Genomic DNA, 13,725 nt, shown 5'->3' on the forward strand with positions numbered 1-13,725 from the left:
TTGATGCAATTTCTTAACTTTAAAATGCTCCTTGGAGCACAGAAATAATGGAGAAATGGAGCAAATGGAGGATGTGTAGGGGTGGGGATGGGGAGTTGACTCTAATTCTCTCTGAAGTTGACCTTGCCCTTGTAATTCAAAAACTACAGGACCCTGGGGTCTGACCTCACCTGCACTGCATCCAGGCTGAAGCTGACACAGGGCTTGGAGAACCCTGCGGCTTTTTCTCTCAGTTCCCTTCGGGTCTCTGAGGAGAGCTCTTTCTTAAGTGCTCATCACGTGCACAGACTTCAAAGCCAGCTTCAAGCCTGAGGTCCGGTATGTGTCTGGGTGATTTTTAGGGTTTTCTTTCTAATTTCCCTTCCTTTTCACAGCTGATTTTCTTCAGAAAAGAAGCTATAAAAAAAGAACCTATTGCATTTCCAGTTCCCATCACCGCGATTTCCACATGGATGTGACGTGGAAGGCAGCTTCCGAAATGCCCAGGTGACTCACGCGGGGACACCCCGGGGCGGGACCTAGGAGTTTCTCCGGGCGGGGCGGGGACGGCCTAGAGCGCCCTCTGCCGGCCGGCCGGGCGCCACGCGGGAGTCACGTGACTGGAAAGTCCCTCGGAAATCCCCTGGCGAAGCATACAACTGAAAGGCAAAAAAAGGGAACTGCCCAGTCTGCAGCCTTCGGAGCCGGAGGCGGAGCGGCGAGCCAGGCCGCCGAGAGACGTGCACACCCCCCAGCCAGTGAGCCCGATCGGGCGTCCATGGGGCTCCGCCTCGACCCGACCCCCACCACGACCCGGATAGCGACCCCCGGCTGCGGCACGCGCCGGTGACTGCCGGCCGGCCACTTGTGCTCTGAGGGCTCCGCGCGGCCCCAAGAGGTGAGCGGTGCTCCAGCTGCGGGGTGCTCGGTTAGCAGGATGCGGGGGTGCACGGCCAGTGGGATGCACTGGCAGCCAGCTTCGGGGTGCACTGCCAGCTCAGTGTAGGGCTGCCTTGCTCTGGCTTTGCAGGGGGTCCTTGGAGTTGGGGTATTGTTGGCCAGAGTTGAGGTCCTGGTGCCAGGTGTTTAGGTTGACAGCCCTAAGTTTCTCCAGCCAACTAGTTAGCTATCTATTCCTTTCCGATCCTGCAGGGTGACATGAGCTGGCTGATGAATAGTCACCTTTCGGGTTCCTAGGTCGTGTGGTCGTGGGTGATCCTCTCCCTTTGGAAATCAAGTGCAGCATGATCATAGGCACGTAGACCTTGCAGAATCGCGCTGGAGTTTCTTCCCATATTGTGCATAACCGGCCCAACAGGGGATGGGTTTCTCAGAGGCCACCAAATCCAACTTGGAGGCTTCAGTCAGTCAACCTTCCAGTGATCTGTGGGAGGAGGGTTGAGAGGCGGGAGGTGGAAGGGAGGGGCGTGCTTTGATATTGTTACTAGGTCCCTAGTTGCCACAGTATAAGAAGGATATGCATGCAGAAATGGTTCTCTGCCCTGCTTGATGGGGGACTCCACTTTAGGTGGCATGTAAGACTCCCTGCTGCAACCCCGACTCCACATTCAGACTGTGTGTTGTCAGTCCGGGTCCGTCGTCCCACATCCTGCCACCTGGCCTCTCAGGAAAGCTGAGGTATTAAGAGCTCTTTTTGGAGCATGCTTTATTTTGAGTTCTCCTGGTCTCTGATCTTTCTTTGGAAAGCTAGTCTGGTCAAGTGGGGGCATCGACTGTAACTGATCATTGTGAATTAGACTTCCATACGCTGATGTCCCAGAGTATTGAGCAGCCCATCCATTCTTACTGAGATGCTGCTTGGATCTTTTGCAGTCCCTCGTATGTTTTGTTTTGTTTTTTTTTTTTGGAGGGGTACTTCCCAACAATTGCCCGAGGTATCTGTTGATAAATAATACATAAGTTTCCACATCGCAGGCAAAAAAAAAAAAATCTGTTCAGAGTGGAAAAATAAAACTAGGGGAAAGACTTTGATGAGTAAGTTCTGTAGAATCATATTGATCCTGTGACAAAAAATGGGAAATTTATCTGTAAGGAGCAGTGAGGTAACAAATATATTTTTAAAAGTTAAGGGTAATGCTGTAATTTTTTTTAACCCATAAAGCATTACAATAATATGTCAGGAAAATTTATTCTCTAAATGTGGGGAAGTCCAAGAACTGGAAACTTGGGCCGAGGTTTAAGCTTTGTTTTAAATGGGCACCTTTGCAGGCAAGGCAAGAGAGAGTCTATGGTCATAGTGGGCTAGCAGATATTGACATTTGCATGTCTTATATCCTAGAGTCCCCACCACTTTTAGATCTGCGCTAAAAGTTCCTTAGGTCCAGCAGAGCAGAATAGAGTAGTCATAAAAATAGAACAAGGTGCAACTTGCTGATCTAAAACTCCTCCTTGCCTGTTTCTGAGAGCTGCAAATGCTGCGCCTCAGGGTTGCTGTTGGGAGACTAGCAAGGGACTGGGATAGGAAATAGGAAGCTTTGGCTTCCAGGAAAAGCTACTTCCTTATGTCTGCTGGATTGAGATGGGTTTACCTTCATTGCCTTAGTTGCAGTGCATGTGTGATATCAAGGCTGGGAGTGAAGTAATAAGTTTTTAGCTATAGCATCAAGCCCGAGGATGGGCCTTAAATATGTGGTATGGCATTGCTGGTTGCATTGAATTCATGGATGGATGGATGGATGGATGGATGGATGGATGGATGGATAGATGGAGTGAGAGATACCATTGCTACACTACCAAGGAGATGTATGTGTGGTAGTTTTGTCTCATTCTGTCTATGTTTCTGCCTTATTCTAGTTGCAAGGAACAACTGTCATCAGACACAGAGAATAACTTCCAGGCCTTAGCATTCCAAAGCAAATTCCCAAAAGCAGCCTCTCTCTTTCAAGCAGGGAATGAGAACTTATACTACTATATCAGGCTTAAGAGAACCTGGACCCACCCAAGAGTAACTTCTCTAATCTCTAGATTTCTTCTCCTTCTTGCATAGTCTAATCACCTTTTCTTCCTGGTAAGTTTGTGTTGGAGGATAGCATAGTGCTGGAATGGTATTAAGCTTCACTGAGAAACTTCGTAAGTGCTCTACATCATTGCAGTCTTCTAGGAAATGGGTGTGTGGCCAAGTGCCCAAGAAGTGACAGGGACAGTGAAACAGAATTGGCTCGGTATTGATCCACATGGGAAGGATGTTCCTATGCAGTTATCAGTCCACATTCTTGCATAATTGACTTGGGTTGGCATATGGCCACTCTTTGTCCTGAGTGGTACCCCACTCACATACTTCCTATTTGCTTCCTAGTTTTGTTTCCTCCACCTTTCATTGTGTTTGATCTTTTAGGGTAAAGGAAGGCAGTTGGTGTCTCTGAGCATTGAGACCTGGAAGGCAGCAATAAATGTTGGTCTAGCTGAGTTGAAATCACAGGTCGCTCTGATGTCTGTTGTTTTTTTCTGGGAGGTGTAATATACCTTATTTTTACTCTGCACATTTGTCTCATGTTGTGAAGTTCAGTGGCAAGGTTCTGAGATACAGCTGACATTTATTTGCTTTTAAGATTGCAAAACATCTTGCCAGAAACAAGCTTTGTTTTGTTGTTGGTTATAAAACAATTTAGTGTTGACTCTATAAATATTATAAACTCTCTGAACCAAGTAGTCATACATTTCTTTGGGGTCAATAAGAAAGAGGAAATACAAGGCAGCAGCTAGATGCCACATGGGATTTCCAACAACTATCTATTGCCTTTGCAGCATCAGGAAGGGGATGTTCAGATGACCTGGATCTAGACGTGAGTCAAGAGTGAGGACTGAATGGTGGTGGTCTTCAGTGACAGTCTAGACTCTAGGCTCTGATGAGTGACATCAGAGGGATGTGAGGTTGGCTTTGTGGAGCAGTACCTGTCTCTGAGAGACAGACTTGGATCACTGACAAACATTACTGAAAGCATGGGTTATTCCCCTCCTCCTCAGTACCCACGCTCCGCCTTCCTTCTCTTGTTTAGACTAATCTTTAAAAGTGATGTAACTTAAAACAGTCCAGTGTGAGTTAATCTTCAGGGCCAGCTAGTAACCTGGGAGTAGAGGTGACTAAGATCTTTTACCTACAGATTAGAGTAATGACAAGATCAAACGCTGGGGTTTCCTGCCGACAGGTATATGGGAACAGTGTTAAAGGCAGGCTAACGGAATGGGCTTTTCCCCTTCCTCTTCAGGCCTTGTCGAGGACCATGGCTGAACAACTTCTTCCTCAGGCCTTGTATTTGAGCAACATGCGGAAGGCTGTGAAGATACGAGAGAGAACCCCAGAAGACATTTTCAAACCTACCAATGGGATCATTCATCATTTTAAAACCATGCACAGATACACGCTGGAGATGTTCAGAACGTGTCAGTTTTGCCCACAGTTTCGAGAGATCATCCACAAAGCACTTATTGACAGAGGTGTCCAGGCTTCCCTGGAAAGCCAGAAGAAGCTCAACTGGTGTCGTGAAGTCAGGAAGCTTGTGGCTCTGAAAACCAACGGTAAGGCTTGCTCTTTTCCTCTAGCCCCCTCCTATTAACCTGGGAGACTGCTTCTGGTGATGCTTTTTAATGGCATTAAACAGGCGCCTATAGAAACTCTCTTAGGGATGAATGACAGCTGTAAATGTGTCTGATGAGTCTGCTATTGTATTGAGGAAGAATTTCATTGTGTAGCCCAGGCTGGTTTCGAACTTGTGATCTTTCTGCTTCCATCATAGAGTGCTGGGTCAGCAGGTGTGCACTGCTGCAGCCTACTGTTGGATATTTGTATTTAAGGTGATTTTTAAGTGCATGTGTATTAGGGTACAGAGGGCATGAAGCCTTGTACAATGCATTTCTAAACACTATGCCCCAGATGGAAGATTAATCTTCCTAATGCTTACGTAAAGTGCCCTTCACTGGCCAGAATGGAAAGGATTTAAAGGGTTTTAAGTTCAGAAGAAAAGAAGAATGTTGAAAGTCGGAATCACAGTTGTTTGCCACTGTCATTAGGAAAACACAGTGATGTTCTTGCTCTTCCTGTGTTGATGGAATTTTCTAGATTAACAAGCAAGTGATGTTAAGGACAGGAGATGCTTCTGTTTCTGCTTCCCTTACCTACGTTCTGTTACCTAAGCAAGTGAGACACAGCTTTTCTGCACTGTTCCTGGCAAACCAAATCAAATGAAGTATAGAAGCAGGTAACTATGTTGTCATTAAGGAATATCTACACCTATTGTATCAAACAGCCAGATTTCTGCCTTTATTTTTACATAAAGAACTTTATCATTGATAACTATTTTCTATTTCAACTTTTTAAAACCATGTCCTTTGAGTAAGAATATTGGCAGAAACATCCAATGATATTTGCTTCACGCAGCTACAGAACTCTGCCTTTATGATGTTGACATTTATTATTATAAGAAAAGAGAGTGTATGAGATCAATTAAATACAATGTAGGTAAAAACACAATCTCATTTTCCTGTATCAGTGTCTACATTCTGTGGGCCAAAATAATACATCCAAGAATAGAAAATTCTTGTTGGCAGTGACGGAACTAGGAACGTTAGCTTAATAACTTAATTGGTACATTAACTTTGACTGTTCTTGACTTGAGTAACTTAGTGATGGGTGGATGTGGGGTTTTGTTTGTTTTGATTCTGGGGACTCTTATATATATCGCTCTACATCTTCCCTATATTTATGAGGCTTAGACTCTTAGAAATAGAGCAGAAAGAAGACTAGAGACGGTGATTATCTACATTGTTCTTGGCATTAAGTCAAGTGATGCCTAGAAGTAGATAATCATATTAACTTGTCATCAAGGGGCTTATATACCTGACAGTTTGTGGGTTTTTTTTACCACTTCCCATTTTGTTTCAAAAAGAGAGATGGAGTTGAGAGAATTAGAAATGGAGCAGAGAGAAGAAAAGCCTTATTTTATTTGCCACTCATAGAATTAGCAGATATTAAATAGTATTTCTTTAACAGGGGAAATACCTAATTTCCTGTAGAAAAAAAATTCTACATAAATGCTAAACACCACCTTTGCCATTTAAATCAGCAAAGATTCATGCTACAAATAAAAGTACAACAGCAAAGGTATTTTGGTAACTTGTTGGGTCGGAAGAATCCTAATTTCTCTGCTTTGAAGAAAAGTTATGAAAAAGAAAAAAAGTATTTTTAAGGAGGAGGGATGGGGGACACGTGGCTGACAGGGTGGGGGACACAAGGCTGAGAGGATGGAGGATAGAGGTTTGTTTGATTATTAGCATCCTTTCTTTCCCTTTAAAAACCCCTCCCCTCCAGGAGGTTTTCTTCAAAGGCAGGTCTGTTTGGGGAGGGGGTGATTCACAAGTCTGCATTTGAGGATCTGAGACTGTGGTGAATGAGGAAGGGAGTAGGTGGCATAAAATTGAAACTTCATGAAAATTCCAGCGTCTATTGGCCGCGGCAATTTCACTTGTATAGTGAGTAGCCCAGTTCCAGCTCAGCCTGACCACACCCACTTGGAAAGTCCAGGGTGCAGTTCACAGTTTAAATGTCTACACACCAGAACAAAACGTCCAACAACTGTTGCTCAATTGCTAGTCAAATATCTTCGCACTGGGGAATTCCACATGTTACTTAGGGAATTTTATACTGGTGCATCTCAATAAAGAACTGAAAGTAAGCCCAAGAAGAAGAAGACAAAAAAAAAGCCTTATCTTTGCTCTAGATTTTGCAAAGGGGAAATTTCAACAGAATGCAGTCCTTGCCACAAGTCGGCTTAGACACTAGGCTCTAGTGATCTTTTCTTTTCATTAGCTCAGGAAACTGTTTGAAGCATGCACACTGAAGGAATAGTGGCCCTGGATATGGATTTGAAAGGTTGTTTACAGTTTCACTATATTTAGAATTTGATGGAATTTCAAATAGCTTTATTGCCTTACTGACAGAATATTAAATACACACATACACACACTCACACACACAAACACTCACACACATAAACATACACACATACACACTTTAAATTTTTTGTAAATAAAAATTATGCAAAACTTTCCAAAGGAGAATGAAGAATTGACTAGTTTATATTAAATGATTCCCCCAAATGTTCACTATTTAGGGCATGAAAAGGAATGCAGTCTGGGACTGGATGTGGCTCACTGGTAGAGCCCGTGCCCAGCATTCCTGAAACCGTGGATTCAATATCCAGAACTGAAAACAATAAAAGTCCAAACTGAAAGAATGCAGTCTGCTGAATTGTGACTTCTTTCTTGGAAAAGTAAGGAATTAGTCAAAGAAAATTAGACTTGTCTTTTTCTCAAAATGCTAGCCTCAAACACTGAATTGCTTTAAATGTCAACATCTTTTTAACTTTTATTTTTGAATTGCTTGTTAATTGTTTGGATGATTGATTGACTGACTGACTGAGACAGGCCCTCATGTAGTTCAAGCTAATTGTCAATACACTCTGTAGCTAAGGATGACGTTGGACTTCTGATTCTCCTGCTTCAGCCTCCCAAATGCTAGAATTACAAGCAAGCACAACCATACCCAGCTGCCTTTTAATTTTTTTCAAAGGGCTTTACAATTGCTTATAAGCAGGTTCTCATAATGCACTGGAGGCTGGGGCAGGGCCTGAATTACTTGGTACTGTCATTCCTACTTTATAAGCTAGGAGAGGAAAATCCCAGGTCCCCACAGCTAAAGTGGAATGGCCAAGTCATTTACCACTGAGTCATAGCCAGACCAGCCCTATCTAGAAGGCTGAGCCACAGTGGCTTCCTGGTGTGTATGTTGCCCTGAATGGAAAACCTGCCTTAGAACTAGAGAGCAGTTGTATCAAGGCCTTATCCAGCAAGCCAAAGATTACTAGGAAGAAAGGACTGTAGAGAGTTCATAAGCTGGTGCCTCATCCCACGAAGTAGACAAGAAGAAACTTTCAAAAATGTTCCCAAAGTCATACAGACCAGTTAGGTGCAGAGCCATGCTACAGTGGAGGTCGTCTGGCACCTCCCACTGTTGGCACCATGTATTACACAGAAGAATGAAAAAGCTTCCTTATAGAATGTTATCAGCTGGCCCTTGGTTAAAAATCAACCATACAGTCCCCAGCAGAGGTCTTAATCTATCCTGAAACCTTGGAAGGGCATTCACTTTAGGTTGCTTAACTTTGCTCCTCATGGCTCCTTTCTGTCTTCAGGTGATGGAAACTGCCTCATGCATGCAGCTTGTCAGTACATGTGGGGTGTTCAGGACACTGACCTGGTCCTGAGGAAGGCCCTCTGCAGCACCCTTAAGGAGACAGACACTCGGAACTTTAAATTCCGCTGGCAGCTGGAGTCTCTGAAGTCTCAGGAATTTGTGGAAACAGGACTTTGCTATGACACTCGGGTATGTTTTGCCTTTGTGTGGCAGCCCTATGGTGGACAAAGGGTATTCTTGGTCAGTCCCTGTTCCCTGAGGAACATATGACTTATTAAGTCATATGAGTCTAGCTAAGCATTGCCCACTCAGTGGAAAACATCAAGAACCTTCAGGCCTTCACCACTCTCTGGGCTAAATATGGACAGCAGATTCCTGGGTGTGCATTTCTTTGTCTTCCAACCTTTTCTTGAGCACTTCCCCGAATTTCCTGACTTAGCTGAGCCAACCAGTCCAGAGAAGAATGTACCTCATAATCTTCAGCCACAAGCTGGGAATGGTTTTGAGACAATGAAAGCTTCAGTGTCATTTATTTATTTTTTGTTTTTGAACTAGGCTATCATGTAGCTCAGGCTGGCTTTGAACCTGCTATGTAGCAGAAAATGACCTTGCTATGTAACTGAAGATATCTTTCTGCCTCCACTGCACCGTGCTAAGATTGCAGGCATGCACCACCATGTGATTTTATGTGAGGAATCAAACCCAAGACCATGCATGTTAGGCAAGCACTCTCCCAACTGAGCTGTCTTCAGCACCCCCAGTCGGGGATTTTTATGAAAGCAAATGCTGTCTGTATCTCCCATCAGCTTTGAGCTTGCACTGTAGTGGAAAAAACTAAAGGAACAAAACCAAAACTGGGGAGAGGATGAACAACTGAATGAGTCTTTCGGTGAAGAATCGTGAATGGAGTTTCTTAAGCAGACAGATGCTGAGTGGCCTCTGAGTGAGTTGTTAATCCATTCCTCTCATACTCTCTCCCCTTAGAACTGGAATGATGAATGGGACAACTTGGTCAAAATGGCATCAGCAGACACACCTGCAGCCCGAAGTGGACTCCAGTACAATTCCCTGGAAGAAATCCACATATTTGTCCTCAGCAACATCCTCAGAAGACCCATCATTGTCATCTCGGGTGAGGTGCCTCAGAGAGTTTCTTGGTTCCCCAGGTGTGCTTTAGCTCTGAGGATAAACTGAGCCTCCCTGCAGCTGTCAGCTATCAGTGAAGGGAGCTTCCGGGAAGTCTCCTGAGGTCTTATCTTGTTTTCTCTTTCCATCAACAGACAAAATGCTAAGAAGTTTGGAATCAGGTTCCAATTTTGCTCCTTTGAAAGTGGGTGGGATTTATCTGCCTCTCCACTGGCCTGCCCAGGAATGTTACAGATATCCCATCGTCCTTGGCTATGACAGCCAGCACTTTGTACCCCTGGTGACCCTCAAGGACAGTGGACCTGGTAAGAAAACATCAGTTCCTATTCATTACCCTGTTGGATCCTGGAGTTCCAGGCCTTGCTCTTTGTTCCCAGTTGAAATTGTTTTAAGTTGTTATCTTGCCATTAATCACGGAGGATTAAATATCCTTTCTGTGAGATGCTTGGAATTAACATCATTTCAGATTTCAGAATCTTGACCATGTCAGCATCCCTAGTCAGAAATCTAAATGCTCCCAAGTCCAGTCACATTCGTAGATTTGAGATTTTCAGAGTCATACATATCGGCACAGTAATATAATGGCAGTAAACATATTATCCCCTCATCTTTGGTGTGACTTAGGAAATACATTCAGCATGGTAAATTTGGGTGGACAGTCATATGTGCATACTTCCACGCCTATTACTACATGACCCAATTAAGGTGCACAGAGCCTCAGCATCATGTTTGGCACAGAGCAAGTAGATGTTTAGCTATTATTATACTACCTTAATGTATAGTGAGTGCTGTGTTAGGGCGCAAGGCAACGTTGCTTCATTCCACTTTCATAGTGTCCTTCAGAGATGTCGGCAGGTGTTGTCTTATTTTATTGATGAGGCCATGGGAACTCAGAAAGGTTAAATGACATGCCTGGCTTGACATTGACAAAGTCAAGATTCTAACTCAGGACAGACAGGGAGGCATGAGAATTTAACCAGTTCAAATCTATTGTCTCCTTTTTTGTGGTTACAAAATCAGCTTAGGCGACCATCAACAGATGGATGGATGAAGAAGTCATGATACATATACACAATGGAGTTTTATTCAGCCATAAGGAAAAAGAGAATGTTGTCATTTGCAAAAAAAAAGTCTAACAGGAGATAATTATATTAAACAAACAATACAGACTCAGAAAACAACACATTTTTGTCTCATATATAGAGTCTAGATTTTCTTTTTAAGGTGTACAGGGTAAAAGGCATAGAAGTAGAAGGCAGTTGGTGTTGAAAGCTGGGGGCGAGGAGGGCAGCAGGAGGGAGAGAGAGTGAAGTTCAGTTACAACCAAAGTACATTTATGTGTGTGTTTATAAAAGCATGCAAAAAAGTACAGAATCTTTGTATTCTAAGCAAAAACTAAAATCACTTCTGAGCCTTTTGGCTACAATAAAAATACAAAACCTCAAAGGAAATCCCTGCTTAAAAGCAGTCTGCTAGCATAGGGTGCCTTGGCATTCTGTAATCTCCCAGGAAACAAAGCATGATGCTTCTCTGCCCTTTATATGACTTTTGTATCTTTACATTGGAATCATTATGTCACATTGTCTGCACCCTCATTGAGCGGGATAATGTTTTACTTACATGCTATTTTTTTTTTCCTTTAGAAATTCGAGCTGTTCCACTTGTTAACAGAGACTGGGGTAGGTTTGAAGACTTAAAGGTTCACTTTTTGACAGACCCTGAAAATGAGATGAAGGAAAAGCTTCTAAAGGAGTACTTGATAGTGATGGAGATTCCTGTGCAAGGCTGGGACCATGGCACGACTCACCTGATCAATGCTGCAAAGTAAGCAGTCTCCTTTGATGTGTCTTCTTGACTGGAGAACAGGATAGGAAGTGCCTATCATAAGCACTGGACATGTCCTGCCATAAGCCTGCATTTTGGTTCTGGTTATGAAGTTATTGCCATGGACTGCTTTCTGGAAATGTAATCTAGGAGCTAATGATGTAAGGCCTTATGTTGTTTGGGTGTACTGATCTTCCTGTTTGTTCTTTAGGTTGGATGAAGCTAACTTACCCAAAGAAATAAATCTGGTAGATGATTACTTTGAGCTTGTTCAGCATGAATACAAGAAATGGCAGGAGAACAGCGATCAAGGCAGGAGAGGAGCACATGCGCAGAACCCTTTGGAGCCTTCCACACCCCAGCTGTCACTCATGGATATAAAATGTGAGACACCCAACTGTCCTTTCTTCATGTCTGTGAATACTCAGCCTTTATGCCACGAATGCTCAGAGAGGCACCAAAAGAACCAGAGCAAACTCCCAAAGCTGAACTCGAAGCTGGGACCTGAAGGACTCCCAGGTGTGGGACTTGGCTCCTCAAACTGGAGCCCTGAGGAAACAGCTGGAGGGCCTCATTCGGCCCCACCCACAGCACCCAGTCTTTTTCTGTTCAGTGAGACCACTGCAATGAAGTGCAGGAGTCCTGGATGCCCTTTTACGTTGAATGTGCAGCATAATGGATTCTGTGAGCGCTGTCACAACGCCCGGCAGATGAGTGCCAGCCATACCGCAGACCCTGGAAAGTGCCAAGCCTGCCTTCAGGATGTCACTCGGACATTTAATGGCATCTGCAGTACCTGTTTTAAAAGGACTACAGCAGAGCCCACCTCCAGCCTCACTTCCAGTATCCCTTCCTCCTGTCACCAACGCTCCAAGTCTGACCCCTCACAACTCATCCAAAGTCTCACCCCACACTCTTGCCACCGAACTGGAAATGTTGCTCCCTCTGGCTGCCTCTCCCAGGCATCAAGGACTACAGGAGACAGAACAGGGACGAGCAAGTGTAGAAAAGCTGGGTGCATGTATTTTGGGACTCCAGAAAACAAGGGCTTTTGCACTCTATGTTTCATCGAATACAGAGAAAATAAACGTGAGTGAAATCAAGAGATTGCCTCTTACAGTAGCTATTGTCTACAAAGGGTCTTGAATGTCAAGAAAGTAGCCTTCCTCAGCAGTCAGAGCAATTGCTTCTCACTGCACCTTTCCATTGATTTGTGGTTAGGGACAGTCGCTGTTGCTTTGCTTTCGAACCTGAAAGCAGTAGACAGCATCGCATTACAGCTGCTTCAGTTACCATGGATTCTAAATTAAAAGTATCCTGTAGATACAGTTCTTGACATGAACCCATTATGTAGCCTAGGGTGGCCTCAGAGTCCTAGCAATCTATATGCTTCTGCCCCGAGTGCTGGGATTTTAGACATGTACTACCATACCAAGCTGGACTGGCTTTAATAAGGCTATTGAGCTGCCATCCATGTAGAGTTTAGATTTCAGCAACATTGGTGAGATGTTCTAAAGAGGGCTACTGAGGAACAGGAAGTATTTATGGACACCAGGAAAACATTTGTGGCTTAAGGATCTCTAACTGAAAGGGCTGGTAATCAGTTGATGCCTGCTATTTAATCTTTATTATACAGTGATCTGTATTCAGAGTTAAAGATCAGTAGAGCCAAAGATGTTCACTGATGTAAGTTTGATCTCAAGTACCTGTTTCAGGCTGTGCTTATCTGTGCTGGGATCCATTTCTTCTCTAACATCAGTGTCTGTGTGTACACTGTAACCCAGGTGTGATACTGAATAATATCCACTCTTTTGTAGAGTCTGTCACTGCCTCTGGAAAAGCCAGTTCCCCAGGCCCCAGGTTCCAGAACAACATCCCGTGCTTAGGCAGGGAGTGTGGCACCCTCGGAAGCACCATGTTTGAAGGGTACTGTCAGAAGTGTTTCATCGAAGCTCAGAACCAGAGATTTCATGAAGCAAGAAGGACAGAAGAACAACTGGTAAGACATTTGGTGGAGCTTGACCCCCTTCTGGTGTCCAGGTCCTTCCTCTATGACAGAGAGGCTGTCTCCTTAAGACAAAGGTCCCCTTAAAACTGCTGGAAAAGAGCTTGGAAAAACCAACCACATTTCATTGCTTCCTGGGGTGGATATATTGCATGGCCTAAATATACTTAGAATTTATTCTGAAAAACTGATACTGTCAGCTGTAGACTGAAACCCTCTGCAAGCATCCCAAATGTCAGGGTGATGGGGGACATGATAGAATTGAAGGAGAAGCAGACTTCTCAAACAGTCCTTTATTCTGAACATCAAGGATGCTTCCACTTACTGGCATATAAGGGAGAAAAAAACAACCAACCAAACAAACAAAAGTCCCCTTGGACAGAACCAGGTGGTCAGCTTCTGCTGGGCTGGTGTGAACTTTGAGTCCTCACACACATACTTCCCTCACTTGGGCAGACAAAACCCTCTGTAGAATCCATCCTGTTAATTTGAAATCCCTCTGATCTCCTGATCTCTCTCTCTCTCTCTCTCTCTCTCTCTCTCTCTCTCTCTCTCTCTCTCT

General features: G+C 44.1%; 1 protein-coding gene across 3 annotated transcripts in view; it reads left to right on the forward strand.

Moving 5' to 3' along the window:
* The first annotated feature begins 623 nt into the window (after nucleotides 1-623).
* Nucleotides 624-13,725, forward strand: part of Tnfaip3 (TNF alpha induced protein 3) — a 15,290-nt gene continuing 2,188 nt past the window's right edge. The window contains exons 1-8 of one of the 3 annotated variants that reach the window (XM_028782615.1): nucleotides 624-877; nucleotides 4,206-4,515; nucleotides 8,187-8,377; nucleotides 9,173-9,320; nucleotides 9,469-9,639; nucleotides 10,978-11,158; nucleotides 11,370-12,247; nucleotides 12,976-13,157. In XM_028782615.1, coding sequence (XP_028638448.1) covers nucleotides 4,221-4,515; nucleotides 8,187-8,377; nucleotides 9,173-9,320; nucleotides 9,469-9,639; nucleotides 10,978-11,158; nucleotides 11,370-12,247; nucleotides 12,976-13,157 — 2,046 coding nt within the window. In that variant the 5' untranslated portion in view covers nucleotides 624-877; nucleotides 4,206-4,220. Of the gene's footprint in view, nucleotides 878-1,542; nucleotides 1,618-4,109; nucleotides 4,516-8,186; nucleotides 8,378-9,172; nucleotides 9,321-9,468; nucleotides 9,640-10,977; nucleotides 11,159-11,369; nucleotides 12,248-12,975; nucleotides 13,158-13,725 lie in introns of those variants that run through there. The other 2 variants (XM_028782616.1, XM_028782614.1) reach the window with 2 other exon arrangements.

Source organism: Grammomys surdaster, unplaced genomic scaffold, assembly GCF_004785775.1.
Source record: "Grammomys surdaster isolate TR1022 unplaced genomic scaffold, NIH_TR_1.0 806, whole genome shotgun sequence".
NCBI lineage: Eukaryota > Metazoa > Chordata > Mammalia > Rodentia > Muridae > Grammomys > Grammomys surdaster.